Source organism: Mustela erminea, chromosome 8 (assembly GCF_009829155.1).
Source record: "Mustela erminea isolate mMusErm1 chromosome 8, mMusErm1.Pri, whole genome shotgun sequence".
Classification (NCBI taxonomy): Eukaryota; Metazoa; Chordata; class Mammalia; order Carnivora; family Mustelidae; genus Mustela; species Mustela erminea.
Window position 1 is genome coordinate 65167201 of NC_045621.1, and position 16677 is coordinate 65183877.

At 39.5% G+C, this 16677-nt stretch overlaps 1 protein-coding gene across 2 annotated transcripts in view; it reads right to left on the reverse strand.

The window, feature by feature from the left end:
* LRP2 (LDL receptor related protein 2) overlaps positions 1–16677 on the reverse strand; it is a 201900-nt gene that overhangs the window by 98205 nt on the left and 87018 nt on the right. For both annotated transcript variants that reach the window (XM_032355866.1, XM_032355865.1), the window contains exons 17-25: positions 13304–13496; positions 11567–11692; positions 10390–10520; positions 7689–7826; positions 7005–7286; positions 5301–5540; positions 3351–3470; positions 3121–3237; positions 776–1153 (exon numbers count right to left, since the gene is read on the reverse strand). In XM_032355866.1, coding sequence (XP_032211757.1) covers positions 776–1153; positions 3121–3237; positions 3351–3470; positions 5301–5540; positions 7005–7286; positions 7689–7826; positions 10390–10520; positions 11567–11692; positions 13304–13496 — 1725 coding nt within the window. The remainder of the gene's footprint in view (positions 1–775; positions 1154–3120; positions 3238–3350; positions 3471–5300; positions 5541–7004; positions 7287–7688; positions 7827–10389; positions 10521–11566; positions 11693–13303; positions 13497–16677) is intronic.

The following is a 16677-nucleotide window of genomic DNA, read 5'->3' on the forward strand; positions in this document are numbered from 1 at the left end:
GACTTTGACATTCAAGAGCAAGAGCTCAAAGCTCTATGAAAGTGAATAAATGGAAAAGGGAAAAGCAGTTGGAACACTAGAGGGCACAGATCCACCAGCAAGCCACCATTGCTTCCTTTCCGGGCCAAAACAGCAATGCCTGAAGCCACCCAAACAAAGTCAGTCTTATGCCTGGGATGCAAATGCCCTCCACTGTCATGTGTATACTCTAAAGTTATTTTTCAGAGTCCTGATATGAAACACGCTCTAGAGGGAGAAGTCAGTCAAAATGATCAGAATATCTTCAGCACAAACGTACTCATTTAAAATCATAGGAATCTAAAATATTTTGCAATCATACCTGGCCAGGGTTCATCTGAGAGTGAGCATTGATTAAAAAGGAAAGAAAGAAAGGACAGCAATTAGGATCACATGCCAATCACAGGATTTTAATCACAGCAAACACAAATCCCCGAACTTCATTTGTTTTGTGGCAAGTTGTGATTGAAATTAGAAAATATTAAAGTTAGAAAATCTAATGGCCTCATTTGGTCTCCTTTTTTTTAAAAAATTAAGTAAAAACACAGAACCAAGTGCAAAGGATTTAATGAGAAATAGCAGCCAGTGGTGATTTATTTGAATTCCATGATGCTTATCCTACACAGATTTGAACTCATAGAGGAACCGAAATCCCTTCCTTAAAGCTACATGGTGACTGAGACAACGGTGATGGCCAACAGGCCACTGTGCGCTCAGAATGAATTTATGGCCATTAAACTGTGGTCAGGAAACTTACTGCATAGTGGGGATTCATCTGTCCCTTTGGGGCAGTCAAAGACGCCATCACACACTGCACTCAGATTCACACAGATGTTATGGTCAGGGCATTGCCACTGCCAACTGGGACAGTGAAAGGCCTGAGTGGGGCAGTCCTTCTCATCACTCATATCCCTGCAGTCATTGTCCCCATCACAGAGCCAATCTCTGCGGATGCAGTTTCCATTGTCACACAGGAAGTGAGAAGGAGGACAGGTCCTGGGGGGACAGCCATGGTGCTCATCAGATCCAGAGATGCAGTCTTGGTGCCCATCACACTCCCAGCTCTTCGGGATGCAGACACCATCTGCCTGGCACTGAAATTCATCTGGGTGGCACATCCCAGGAGGCCTAGTTGCTAAGAGAAATGCAAGGGGGAGACGGGCTTGTGAATGCAATGAATTCATAATCCTTTTTATAGAATTCCTAGATTCAGAGGAAATGATTTTGGATCAATGGTAGGTTTATGATAATGACTATGACAAATTAAAACAGCAAAGTCTCAAATGATACAGGGTTTTCAAACACTGTGGTAAAGAGAAATCTTTATGTGTCTTGAGAAGTTCCTAAGTCAAAATAAAATTCTGTTTCCTATGTTTTTAATGTTCATTCAATTACAGGTTAAATAAAATTTGTCTGCCTCTTTATTAAATAATCACCAGTGCATTTCAATAGAGCTTAAACAGCCATTAATTTGTTACTCTGAATTCATTGTTTAGTATCATATATTTCGATGTTATTAATTTACCCTCAAGCAACCTATACCCAATGAAACCAGCACACATCATGTAAACAAAAGGTGACAGTAAATCCTTACTTCTTTGTAAACTTTCCACTATTCATTGAGCAATCCTGGAGAGATAAAAGTTGCTTCCCTATCTCACAGGGGTAAACCCAAGCTTCCTCCCAGGGACCTTGTCAAGCAACAGCCAAGTCAACGGCAATTGACAGTTTAACCACAAACCATCACAGAAGAATTTCATGTTTTCAACATGAAACAGGAAATCAGTGATTAAGAATTTCTGAGTGCGGTACACATCTATAAAGTATTATACATTTTATTTAACTTTTCTTTTTTCTTTTTCTTTTTTAAATTTATTTGACAGAGATCATAAGTTGGCAGAGAGGCAGGCAGAGAGAGAGGGTGGGGAAGGAGGTTCCCTCTTGAGCAGAGAGCCTGATGTGGGGCTCGATCCCAGGATGCTGAGATCATGACCTGAGCTGAAGGCAGAGGCTTAACCCACTGAGCCACCCAGGCCCCCCCTTAACTTTTCTTTGTATTCATAGATTTAAACACTTTTTTTCCTTACTGGGGAGAAGGAAATTAATAAAAATCTACTTTTTATGATCCAAAACACCATTATTCTAACAAACGATCATTTATTTACAGTATAAAATCTATTTAACACAAAAAGTGAGCAATAAGAGTTCCCGTCCACTATAGGTCTCCGGACCATGGAGATTATAGATCCATTAGATTTATATTCCATGAAGTTCTCCTTGAATCATAGGACCAGAAGGAATTTCTTTTCTGTGAACCTCAACTGAATTTTACTTGTATCATTTCTAAGGCCCTTGTAACTGTATACTTTGCTTCAGTTATCTCTTATATTACATAATTTCTCTTACCCTACTCTAAGAAACATCTCAGCAGATATTCAACAAATACTAGCTGAAATGAATTCATTTGAGTCAATATCAAATACCACTTCACACCATATCTGTACCATAATTTGATCTCTCTACTGAGATTTCAAAGAAACCATTAAGACATCTTTATGTATAGGAAGCCCCCAAAACTTAAAACCCACTAATTTAGGATATCCTAGGAAAAATTAATAGTAAGAACAAAAATATCTAAAAAATATTTAACCTACTTAAGAACTATTAGAACATGCCCATTTATACAACCACTGGATTCACAAATTTCAAGTCATTATTTGGAAATACCTAGTCAACTTTACTGTGTGTTCAATACCATAATCCTTTGATAATAGTTTGTAATTCAGGCTGTCTTCCCTCCAAAGTTTATCCAAATTAGGGAAAACCTGCAGTAGTATCAATGCCAATAAAACTGAAACATGCAGGGGTACCTCGGTGGTGCAGTTGGTTGATCTTGACTTCAGCTGAGGTCAAGATCTCAGGGTCCTGAAACCCAGCCCCCACTCTGGGCTCTGCCCTCAGCATGGAACCAACCTGAGAATCTTTCTCTACTTCTCCCTCTGCCCCTCCTCCTGCTAGCACCCTCCCTCTCTCCCCTGCCCTCTAAAATAAATAAAATCTTTTAAGAAAAATGATACATGCAGATAGATATATGGTACTTACGACAGTCTATCTCATCAGAGTGATCATCACAGTCAAAAACACCATCACAATGATATATGTTACTAATACATCGACCCTCACTGGCACATTTGAATTGAGAAGCAGTGCAATTAATTACTAAGAATGAGGGGAAAAAAAAAAAAAGCATTAGAAATTAGCTCAAGGAGAAAGCCACTAAACACTGAGATTATTTTTAAACATCAAGAATAAAAATAAAGCAATCCACTTACCACAACCAGCTTCGTCAGATCCATCAACGCAGTCCTTGTCCCCATCACAGACAAAAGATAGGTCAATACAGCGATGATCAGGACAATGAAACTGACTAGGCATGCATGTCTCTGTAAGTTCTAATGTCATTCAAAAACAAAATCAAGTAACGGTTTATTTCTTGTTCAGTGCTTACTAGAGCCAAACTGCAAAACACTAAGGAGATACACAAGTCATCTCATTTGTATGTGTGTCCAAAATTCTTTCAAATTGGCCACATTGCCAAAGTCAGCCCAGCAAGAGCACACAAAGCCAGGACAGTTTTTTAGAAAGAGGAATAAAAAGATGATAGGTCAGAAGACAAACCATAAGTGACTTTTAATCTCACAAAACAAACTGAGGGTTGCTGGGGGGAGGGGGTTTGGGAGAAGGGGGTGGGATTATGGACATTGGGGAGGGTATGTGCTTTGGTGAGTGCTGTGAAGTGTGTAAACCTGGTGATTCACAGACCTGTACCCCTGGGGATAGAGTATTATGCCTCCATCAGAAAGGATGAATACCCAACTTTTGTAGCAACATGGACGGGACTGGAAGAGATTATGCTGAGTGAAATAAGTCAAGCAGAGAGAGTCAACTATCATATGGTTTTACTTATTTGTGGAGCATAACAAATAGCATGGAGGACATGGGGACTTAGAGTGGAGAAGGGAGTTGGGGGAAATTGGAAGGGGAGGTGAACCATGAGAGACTATGGACTCTGAAAAACAATCTGAGGGTTTTGAAGGGACGGGGGGTGGGAGGTTGGGGTACCAGGTGGTGGGTATTATAGAGGGCACGGATTGCATGGAGCATGGGGTGTGGTGCAAAAATAATGAATACTGTTATGCTGGGAAAAAAAAAAAAAAAGGAGAATCATCACCTGAAATTTACCTGCATTTTCCATGTTATCAGGTGTTACTATTAAACTAATTATGAATTGTCAAAAAAAAAAAAAAAAAAGATGATAGGTCAGAGTTATAATCTGTGATTAAACTTTGAAAAACAGACGACACTTTCAAAGCGAGCATCATGAACTTGGACTGGACAACACCTCATGAGTATTACGGACAGAGTCTGTGGCTCCACAGCAATGCTAAGCAACGGAGCCCAACTAGGCATCACGGTTGGCAAGACCCACAGGCCTAGCAGCCACAGTATACAGACAGGTCACGACTGCATTTAATCCAAAGTCTAAGCAGAACAATTAATTCTAGAAACCAGGGTCTCACCATGCGGAAGAGACATAGCCTTTGAGTCAGATGTGCTTGTTGGCTGCCCCATCCTCATGAAGCCGTATTAAAGAGAGACTCACAGAATGTGAAAGCTGAAAGAGGTCTTAAAGTCCAAATGCTACAGAGGAAAGTGACTTGCCAAGTCATGCAGCCAAGTCATGCAACCAAGACTAGACGTTCCTCCAGGGAACTCCACCCTAAACCATGATTACAGACACAAAAACAGTAACCTAAAAGAAATCAGAACTAGCAAGATGAAAAGCAGGCAGACAGCTCTAATGGAAATTTAAATTTCCCATGCCTCTGTATTTTATCCCCTTTTTGCCTCTATGAAATGAGAAGAAAAACCAGTAGCCAAATATCTGGATCATTTATATGATTTAGAAAAAAACAAATTTGCCTTAAATATGTGAAAAGTCAGTGGAGCAGTTCTTTCCCAGTTCGAGTCTGGATGTTAAGACATCAGACCCAGATCCCTGTTTTGCATCCACAGAACTCCAGGCTCAGGGGCAATCAAAAGTTTCTGGTGTCTTTGATCTTACAGCCAATTGATACGGGAACTGACAGATACAACAGACGTGACAACGTGACAACGACATCGTGAAAACTGTTGTGAGCCTTGGAGGAAAGTGCACAAGGCCTCCTGTTGACATCTGTTCGCTAGGCTGACCCACCAACGGAAGTCCGTGCCAAACTTACCGCAGTTCTTCTCGTCAGATCCATCTGAGCAGTCATTATCTGTGTCACAGAGCCAGCTCCTTGGGATACACAGGTGATTATCGCAGGTGAAGAAGGATGCAGGGCAGGAAACGGGTGCCTGGGAGGGGCAGTTCTCCTCGTCACTGCCGTCCACGCAGTCGAACTGCTGGTCACACTTCCAGTGTGCGGGGATGCACTCTCCATGGCGACAGGTGAAGGCGGAAGGTGCGCAGGAATTATCTACAATGAAAATAAACTGGTCACCAAGATGTTTGTTTCTATGTCAGACGAGTTCTTAGCTTGTAAAGACCCAGTTCTTCTTTTTCAACGGGAGGAATATACCAAATGAGAAGAGGAGCTTGGCTAACGGAACTTAATTTAAAAAAAAAAAGAAAAAAGAGGGCGCCTGGGTGGCTCAGTGGGTTAAGCCTCCGACTTCCGTTCAGGTCATGATCTCAGGGTCCTGGGATCGAGTCCCGCATTGGGCTCTCTGCTCAGCGGGGAGTCAGCTTCCTCCTCTCTCTCTCTGCCTCCCTCTCTGCCTGCTTGTGATCTCTGTCAAATAAATAAATAAAATCTTAAAATATAAATAAATAAAGCAATTAAGTAAAAATTCAAAAAAGGAAGAAATGTGCAAGTCCTTCTCATCATCAGCCTCATCATCACTAGCGGACATTTCTTTAGCAATTATCATACACCAGGCATTTCTCTAAGCGCTTCATATTTTTTTTTTTCTCTCTTAATCTTCACATGAATACTGGGAAGTATGCAGAATTATCTGCATTTTAAAGATGAGGAAACTGAGGCTTTGGGAGACTTAGGACCCAGCCCCATATTCAATCTCTAGTTGGTGTGATCTGAGGCCCATCCCTTACTTCTAAGCTAGTTCCTCTAATCACAGTTTCTGAAGAAACCTTGAAAATGTGCCATCCAAGAAATGCAAATTGATAAAATATTCAGGCAAAAATGGGTACTTTCAGAGACAGGAAGTAACAAACAAAAGAGAGAAAATTTTAGCAATTTCAGAGAAGTGCAAGTGCACACTTTTATTTTCAAATCTGACCCTCTTCTTTCTCTCCAAAAAAAACAGGTTATTATTACCATTGATCTCACCTTGATAGAAATTTCTTAGATTTCAATTCTTTTTAACTTTTTTTTTTTTTACATTTTACATTTTAACGGGATGCTTTTGTTTTCTGCAATAGCATTCATTAGGCCCCAAAGGTTGTAGACTAGATTACAACTAAAGAAAAATATAAATGTTAAGACCACCATTTCAGCCCTATTTTACTCCAAAGTGGGGGAAAGGGAAAGTAGCACATAGATTTTTTTCAAATGCCATGATTCCAAGTACCTATTCTGAAATACTATCCTTTCAGATATGAAAGATTATAGCCTATTTATTTTGATATGACTTTTTGAGGTGCTTGCCTTATGACATGACTGTACTGGGGATCCAACAGGCAAAGTCAGGGGGAAAAAAACCGTTAGTCAATATAGTCCAAATCAATGGCAGAAATCATTGGTAACATTATCTATTAATATTTATTACCTAGATTCCTAAGGCCTTGGACTACATATTAAAATGTGAAATTCCAGATGATTTTTTTCCCACAGAGACAACCTAACCTTTAAATAAAGGAGGGGGGCACCTCTCTGTATTCTGCTCATCACAGAAGTCTCTCCTAGGTGTAAGTTACTTACTGAATTTGCCGCACAGGTGCTCATCGCTGTTATCGTGACAGTCATCTACTCCATCACAGCGGTAGTGACTGGGCACACACCTGCCATTGTTACAGGGAAAGGAAAAGGAGCCGCACTGCTCCATGGGCGGTTCATGGGATGGGTCTTCCTGGCATGTCAAGTGATTGGAAGTCAAACTCATTCCATACGGGCAACCACATACCCGCTGGAAATTTGGCACCGGGAAGCAGAAGTGGCTGCAGTCACCATTCGGATGTGTGGGTCGATTACAGTAGTTAGAACCTGAAAAAGCAATGCCGGGGGCGGGGCGGGGGGGGGGGACACGGGACAACAGTGAGTTATGTACACTTCCACTGGGTGGATCACAGGTGTAGTCTATGAAGGAAAACTAACAGGAAAAGAACAATGTTCCAACTCAACACTACGAAGTGGCTTCTTTCTGGAAATCAACATGCCAAATATAACATTCAGTACAAACACAGAGAAGTCCTTAAAATATGTTTTCCCAACAATACTTCTAGGGTTAACAGAGCTGAAAAGAAACTTTAAGTCTTACATTCTTTAACTATCTAGGTGACAGGAATGTGTAACAATCAGGAGCTATCCTACACCACAAGTACTAAAGAGAAAAGAAGCCACCATGTTAAATAAATACAAACAGGTGAAAAAACGTGGCAATCTTACCAGTCTGAATGTTGGCATCGTATGATTTCACATGCATTATATTAGCAATGCCATTTCGGATAACCCTCATGTCTCCACCATCCGTTTTCCTGACACGAACAATAGCACCCAATCTCCAGTCAGTAAAAAACACATAGTCTAAGAAGAAACACCAGTGGTTAGTATTTTCATCACAGCTCCCTTATAAATCCTTTTGGGAAATACAACATGCTTGCAACACTTTTGCAAATGCAAGAAGATTTTCCAGTAAGTATCTGTAATGGGATTCTGTGATCGTTTTCCGTGACTTGTTACTCTCTAGGAATGACTCTTTACAAGGCAAAGATGATATATTTAATGATACCAGGTTTCCAGTTCAGGCAGGCATGCATGGAGTAAGTGGACAGCATTTAATAGCCATTAGGTTTAGATTTCCCTAAGTAAAAATAAAATTTTGGATTATTCAATAGAGCACTGAATGTGCCTCATATGACTGAGTTCTTATTCTAGCTAAAGCACTAGACTTCTGAGTGCTTACAAGCAAAATACTTAACTGTGTGAGGGTTTTTTTGTTTAGCTTTGTTTTGTTTTTGGTAAAATTAAGGAAACAGACTAAATCTCTAACCTCCCTTTCAGATCAACCATTCTATATATCTCATGTCTTCACTGAGGACACTAATTTTTTTTTTTTTTTTTACACTCAACTTTACTAGGAAGCTGTTGAAAGGGAAAAATACAGATCTGGTACGAAAAGGAACTTTTGCTGTAGCTCTGGAGATCAGTAAAATAATCCACAGTAGTGTGCCTACCTCTACGGCTATAGTCCTTTTCCATGAAGTTCAAAATATAAGAAAGAGGATTCGTAAGACTCTAAACTTCAAAAATTTAGTCATACTCACTTTACACTAACTACTGAAGCAGGGAAGTAAACATACACATTTTTTAAAGAAGTGAATTTTTCTCTTTAAGGATACTTTTAAAATTCCCAGCTAACCAAAAAATGCCTAAAATGCCACAAATTTTATCATTAGACCAGTTTTCCTTATCTGTGGCCTAATCAATGGCTTAATCAGTCACTGACTTACTAAATCTTATCTAGACTGAGTCCCACCACTCAAGAAGGTATCTTACTAAACTTAAATAGATAAGAAGTTCAATAAACCTTTCACTCCTGTGTGGTGCACAGATAGTCAAGCAGATCTAGCCTTTCATTCAAAAGAATGATGATTTCTGTGATGTTATGCAATCAAAGAATTTTCCACAAAAAATTCACAATGAGGGCAGTGTTGAGAAACATTATTATTATTATTACTATTACTATTATTATTATTTGGGAAACAGTGTTTTTTTCATGAGTATACACCAAATTTTTTTTTCATACTGATAAAGCAAAAAGGTATTGAAGCTGCATTTTTATTCAATCCCAAAGCATTTTATCAAGAGCAGAGAAAATTTAACATTCTTATAATGTTCCGGTGTAACAGCAAATGGCTGTCTGACATCATTAATGAAAAGGGAGTGAATAAATGGGAAGGCATAAAGAGGAAGGATGAGTATTTATAACTGACTCATCTCATCAAAAATCTTACTCTTTCAAGAGCATTTTTTAAATATTTTTAAATACCATGCCCTCCTCCACAGATAAATGGACAGCAGGATGGAACATGCAATATATTTACTAGCTATCATTCCACACTGTATGTGTGGGAGAAAGTCTTTGATTTACAGTCAGTGTCTAGTCTTTTAAAGCACCTGGCTGATTTTTCAGAGTAGGAAGTTTCAACCAGGGACACAACTAGCCCATGGGTTAAGGCCTCTGGTGGATCCCAAAATGGGATCTCTAACTGGACTAATGCTGGTTTTTCAAACAGAACCATGGTAGACTTTAGTGTCCCCTCGCCCTCCTGACCTGGCACTTTTGTGCAATGCACAAGCTATTTAATCATTCACAGAAACCTTATTTTCAAGACTCGACAAACCACCTGTTTCACAAGTGCCAAGCCACGTTCTTATTCCCAGCAACTCAACCCACAATACCATGCCTTCACTCAAGAGGGAAGGATACATCAGTGTGATCCCGATGGCTGTAGCTTCCCAGAATTCCATGTCCCCAACAATCTTTACTAGCAGCAGTCAATTGTTAGAAAGGTTGATGAAAAAACAAGTACATCTTGCTATTTTACACAAGCCATGTTCTAACATTTCTATGTAACAATTGTATCAGTTACTCAACATGTGTCTAAAAAGCTTCAGAGTCATTCAGTGACTATGCAGTTGGTAAATATGTGTAATGGTTTTTCCACAGCGAATCTGAGGACATTCATAGAGAAAACAACGAAACGTTACAGGTTACCACAAACGCTCTTGTATTATTCCTGAAAATGATGAAAGCAGTAGTTTACTATTTCCTTGTGGGATATTTATGTAATAGAGTACTCAGGGAGTTAAACTTTATAATACATGCAACCTACAAAATATATACCTACTTAGTTACCAATTATTATCTAAAAGCATCTATAAGAAAAATACACCTTAACAGTGAAATGTTTAGACAAAAAAAACCCAAATATTTAGTCTATACATAATAGCACCATTTTCATTTTTCATATTCTAAAGTAACCAACTTTTCTGGAAGTGTGAGACTGTCAAATGAGGATGAGTCCACTGTCAACAATTTGCAGAGTATAAAAACAACACACACTTTTATTGCTTCGAAGCGTACCTTCAAAGACAGTAAGTCCAAATGGATGAGTCATCTGCTGTATATGGCCCAGGTTTCTTCTGTCTGAACCATCAAAGGTGCTGTGCTCAATTTTATCAAAAAAGGCATCTACCCAGTATAACCGTAAAGCACTAAAATGATAAAATACTTAGTTATCTGTCATCCAGAAACTAGTAATGCACCCTCTACACTGAGGGCATTCATAAATGGTATGTTCAGTTGAAACACTTATTAAGCAAAGTTTTTAAAAACTAAATTATACTCATTAAAAATCTAATAGTTGTATGCCCCCCCCCCCGACACAAGTACTTTCACGAATTGCTTTTTAATTATCTTAGAAAACATAAAATGGGGGTGCCTGAGTGGCTCAGTTCATTAAGCATATGCCTTTGGCTCGGGTCATGATCCCAGGATCCTGGGATCGAGCCCCAGATGGGTCTCCCTGCTCAGTGTGGAGTCGGCTTCTCCCTTTCCCTCCGCTCCTCCCTCCCGCTCATGCACTCTCTCTAATAAATTAGCAAATTCTTTAAAGAAAAAGAAAACTTAAGATGTTGTTATCTTCAAGTTAGGTATTTCATTTTTCTCCTGGTTAAGTCCACAAGTTAAGAAAACCATGTTTAAAAGGCTAAATATACTTCTTTCTTTGGTCTCTCCTATAAACTACTTTGGCATTTCATGTCTGTCAGCTTTTTTACCCTGATAGCTTTTCCTATATTCTAAGATCATTAATATCCTGAGAATTCTATCTTCTACTTCAAAATTCTCCCAGAGTACATACATGTGCAAATATGCATTTGTTGATTAATTGACACAAAAGATTTCCTATCCTCAAGATGCCCTCTATGAAAATTACACGACTTGAACTTCATCAAATCTCTCTTATATCTAAAGGGATTTGGGTCTTGCCTCCTCTGTACTGACCTCTCAAAGGTCCTATTATTCTGCCTCCTCTATCAATTCCCTCAGAATATTCATGCAGTGCATTAGTTTTCATCCCAGGAGAAGTTGGCCAACTATGTTTGCATCCTTGTATCATTCTATAGCCTTCTCCCAGCACCAATCAATGATGTGAAAATATCTGAGTGCAAGTAGTACCAGTTTCCTTACTACATTATATTGTTTCATAATTATGTCACAGTAAGTGGGAACTCAGTAATTTGGGATGATTCCTACTTACCCCCAATCAATGGCCAACCCATTGGGCCATCCAAGAGTAGTGTTTACTATCGGCAAAATGTTAGATCCATCGCTCCATGCTCTCATAATTTTAGCAGGACGGAACCAGTCAGTGAAGAATATGTACCTAAAAAAACAGGTAATAAATCAAACATGTTAACACTGGGACAAACTACATGACTTGGAGAGATTTAGCACAAACTCAGATTTTCCAGAGACTTGCTACAACTAATTTCATTTTCTGTATATGCTATTGGGCTTATACAGAAAAAATGAAATCTGCCTATTAAGCAGACTGAGTATACAACTGATCTAACTCTTGTTTTTTGGGTCTCTTAATTAAAAGTTTGGTTATCGACATATAACCAAAGTCACAAATACAAATGGCATTAAAATGGGCATCCAGAGGAGAGAACCACTGTAAACCTAGGACCTAAAACTATTGTCATCAAGTAGATTCTTTTATAAAAAGACATAATTCAGGTTACATTTTATGATTCTATTTTTTAAGTAATCCCTATACCCAACATGGGGCTTGAACCTATAACCCCAAGACTGAGTCACATGCTCCGCCAACTGAAGAGTGCACCCAAACCAACATAACTTTCATACAATCTCTACCCAAGGCATGTGCATGTTTGTGTTATTCTGAGGAGTGCCATAAAGAAAAATCTAGGGGAAAAAAAAACTTCTCTTTCATGTGAGCCTTTCTTTTCCAAAAGTAACTTTCTAAAATGTGACTTCATATTCTTTTAAATGGAAGAGTCAGTAGGAAAGGAATTTAACAGCTTTTCAAAACCAAATGCCAAAGATTTGGTTTAAGATAAATTCATTAGAAAATCAACTCTCTACACGGCGATACAATTTCTTATTAATAGTATCACCAGTTTTTAAATGTTTCTTACATTATTTCACAGGGAGAAAATTTAAATACAAAATAAACATTCTAGAGGCAGCATACAGAGTTCTTAGACACAAAGGTTTTGTAGTCAAAGTAGGCCTGGAATCTGAATCCTAACTATGGCTTAACAGGCAGTTATCTACCCGGCTTACAAACCAGCTTTTGAATTAGACAAGATTATGTAAAGTGCTCACTATGCGCCCTCCATGAGTCAGGCTTTCGTGAATTCCTACGCATTTTCTTTCTTTCTTTCTTTTTTTTTTTAAATTCCACTCAACTACAACTACCCAGCTCAGACTTGTTGCAAACAAACATATTAGCTATAAACCGTACTTAAATTAGAAAGATTAGAACCTAAAAGAATAGTATAAACTGTTTTTGTCTGACACCGCCAGTCATGGAATGGTTAAACATTAAATCAGTGTGTAGTCTGAAAGACTTTTTAGTCTGAAAACTACTGAATGATTAAGCAGTTTTGCTACGCTTTATATCAATACATTAAAGCAGGGGAAGAATTTGAGCCTTTCCTGATAATTCCACTGTACATTCAATCCTTCTCTACTGAATCTGTATCACATTGTTGGTCCTCTTCAATTGTGGAAAAAAAAAACCCAAATTTTAGTGAAGACTGGGAAAGCTGAAACTAAGGAGAAAGTGTTTTCAAAGAGATAAAGTGATTACGTAAGCTTATGCTAAAGGGATAAAATTGAAGGTGATTTCAATTTATATAGTTCTATCCTACATTTGCTGAACTTGCCAAAAAACTGTGGCACCACTTTTCTGTAACTTTAAAAGACATACCGCTCCAAGATCTTCAGGGAACATGAACACACTTACCCAGCCAGAGGATGAACTACAATTGATCGTGGGTTATTTAAATTCTGGATAATTGCACGTCTGGATTTATCAGCTAGCCTCATGACACTGATACTCCTGTAAGAAGAGTCTGTCCAATAGAGATTCTTTGAAATCCAGTCAAAACTCAAACTTTCAACACTTTCCACCCTGTTGGCAGTGAGAATCTCTCTTCCTGTAAATTGAAATATGGACAGAGTTTAAACTAAGCATATTCTATGACATAAATTTTCCTGCTACTGCATATTTAAATAGTGTCAGAGTTACAGTATATTTCAGTAACCTATATGGAATTCCTTTAAAAAAAAAAAAAAAAAACCCAAACTGCTGAGCAAAAACATGAGATAAACCTAGAATCTATCCATTCCCCAAAGTTTGGATCTCAAAGAACAGAAATGATTCTGATAAACAGAACCAGAAATGGTATGCCCTACATTTACTCCCCTGTTCAACCTTCTAGAAAAAAAATTTAAAAATTCTCATTGCAGAACATCTGACGAGAAGATACCTGAGTTCACATACTCACAAACACCACCCACAGACATCTCTGATAAGCTGACACCGCCAGGTACGACTGGGGGAGGGGGGGATCTTTGAGGTGGGATGGCCCAACCTTCTCATCAACGGCCTTTCAAAAACTCTAAGTTGCCACGTTTTGAAAAGACCAGTGAAGATACCAAAAGAAAACCAGAACTGGGTTTGGGAGAAAAAAGACCACTTTCCTCTTTGTGAAACTTTTCTGTCTTATCCTCTCTTTTTCCTATTTTTGCTAAAGAAAATCTGAGTCACAGAACAAGACAACTCTTTTTTTGATGTAGGACAACCAATCTTACTGCCTTTTCCATTCATCTACTTAGTGAATTATAAAAAGTCCTCTAGGTGCTAGACACCGTAACTAGATACTTAGGAAACATAGTATTGCTAACAGTATTATAACAGCTTTCACTGAACACTAATTATGAGCCAGGAAGTGGTCCAAGAATTTTACATGGGTTCATCCACCTTTACATTAGTTCAGTCGCAGTATTACTAGTATCTCTATTTTGCAGATGAGGAAACTGAGTCCTAGAAAAGTGAAGCAGCCTGAAAGAAGTGTGGACACTGCCTTCAAGGGATTTATAAATGAAGTGGGACAGAGCCAGGGGGCAAAAATCAAAGAGTAATGGGTGTTATAACAGAGGTATGCACAGAATGATATGAAACACAGACTCCAAATGAAGCGTATGGCAATGTAGAGGTGAGGAAAACTTTCCCAAAGAAGTGTTGAATTGGATACTACAGGAAAGCGAAAGCTTGGAGGTGAGAGGGAGACAGACTGAGAACTCCACGTTTCAAAGTTAACACGTTAATGACATAGGCTAAAATAAAGGGAAAAGTCTAGATAACCACCAGATCCTGGGAGGAATGGAAGAATAAGAGGGGAAGGGAGAGTGGCCATGCTCTATGCTAAGGCAGGCCGTCTGTGAGAAACTGGGTCCAGGTGTCCACTTAGACCTCTTGGTTTTGAGGTGGTTGTGGGATATATGGAGAGATATCCAAGGCAGTTGGCATTATACGTCTGAACCTTAGAGAGCTCAGAAAGAGATTTATATCATCAACTGAAAGAGCCTTTCTTGATCTTTCCTTCATTCCCCAGGTTAGGAGGAAAATCTATCATAAGTCTCCCCACACTGATTGATAAATCATTACATGAACAGTAATCAAAGACACGGAAGGTGCAAAGTCATGCAGAAGATGAAGAAGAAGAGAACCAATGCTAACCACCAGAGAACACAGTTGTTTAGGAAACAGGCAAAGAAGGAAAGACCTGTAAAGAGCACCAGAAAAAAATGGCCAAGAAAGAGAAGGAAACAAGACTGGAGGTGACCAAGATGAGAAGGGTTTCAAGTGACATAGTTGGCAGATTGAGATGGCATGAGAAATAAGTGGCAAGTACAAATGTGGAAGTGAGAACAGGAACATGTAATCCAACCATGGAGAGAGCAGTAACTAAAGAGACACAGGCACTGACAAGTGGGTTAAATTTTTAGGATGAGAGATTTGAGCATATCTGAGTTCCTGAGCTTCATTCAACGGATCTTGACTTTAACTGATTTCTGACAACTCATTTTCTACACGTTTTCACCAACACTTATTCCTCTCCCTGGAAAAGAGCAATGCAATACCTCCCTCACCAAAGCACAGAAAGTTTAACCACTGACTACAGAATATTTTAAAAGGTAACTTGCTCAACATGTAGACTGTAAACTGACAAAAAGCGTGATGAGCATTCCAGCTTGACAAAGCAGAAGGGAGCTAAGCTGTGAGACACCGGTAGGAGACTGAGCTTAGATGGGGCTGTGAGATCCAACACTGCCTTTTGGTGAGAACTAAGATTGCCTGCAGTCTTCCAACCACAGAGGAACTAACTCTGGTCCCCAGAGAAGGTGCACTCTGGTTCAAAGTAGAAGACTGACCACATGCATTTTCTCCTCTTCCTTCCAAACTCTTTTTTTTTTTTTTAAAGATTTTATTTATTTGACAGAGAGAGAGAGAGAGAGATCACAAATAGGCGGAGAGGTAGGCAGAGAGAAAAGGGGGAAGCAGGCTCCCTGCCGAGCAGAAAGCCCGGGCTCAATCTTGGGACCCTGAGACCATGACCTGAGCCGAAGGCAGAGGCTTAACCCACTGAGCCACCCAGGTGCCCCTTCCTTCCAAACTCTTAAAATGATTAATACAGGGACAACTGGTAAGAGATTTCCACGGTTTAGAAGACAAAGTGATTAGAGGGATAGTAACTAAGTTGGGGGAGAAAGCTGCAAACTCAGTGCCAGCAGAGGGAAGACCCCCCCCACACACACCCCCACACACATGCAGAAGCCTCAGCAAACTGGCTCTCAGAGGTACTAGGAGAATAGCAGGGGTGAGGAACTGAGGGGCTTATTTAGAAGTTGGTATCCAGAGCAATTACACCACCAGATCCCTCTCAGAGCCTAAGCTTCTATGCCACTCCCTTCCACCTACCTCTCTGACCAGATCAGACATCTTCTCTGGAGGAACTGATGCAGAGATGCTGTGGGCTCAAGGATACTACAGTGCACAAGGGAATGCTGGGATGGAACAGAACTGAATACAGGAGGATTGTGTGACTCATAAACTGAAGGGTCCTCAGCTCCCTGTCCTCTGTACTTCTCTAGAACGTAAGACTGCAAGCTACCCTCACCACCTCTTACTCCCCACACCAAGGAGAATGGAGACATCTACTAATGACAAATGACTATCTCCAGAAAAAGATTCATTAACATCATTTACTAATATCAATGTTTGGAAGCTCCCCAACAGAAAGGCTGCCTCATCACAGGAAGTTCACCAACTGA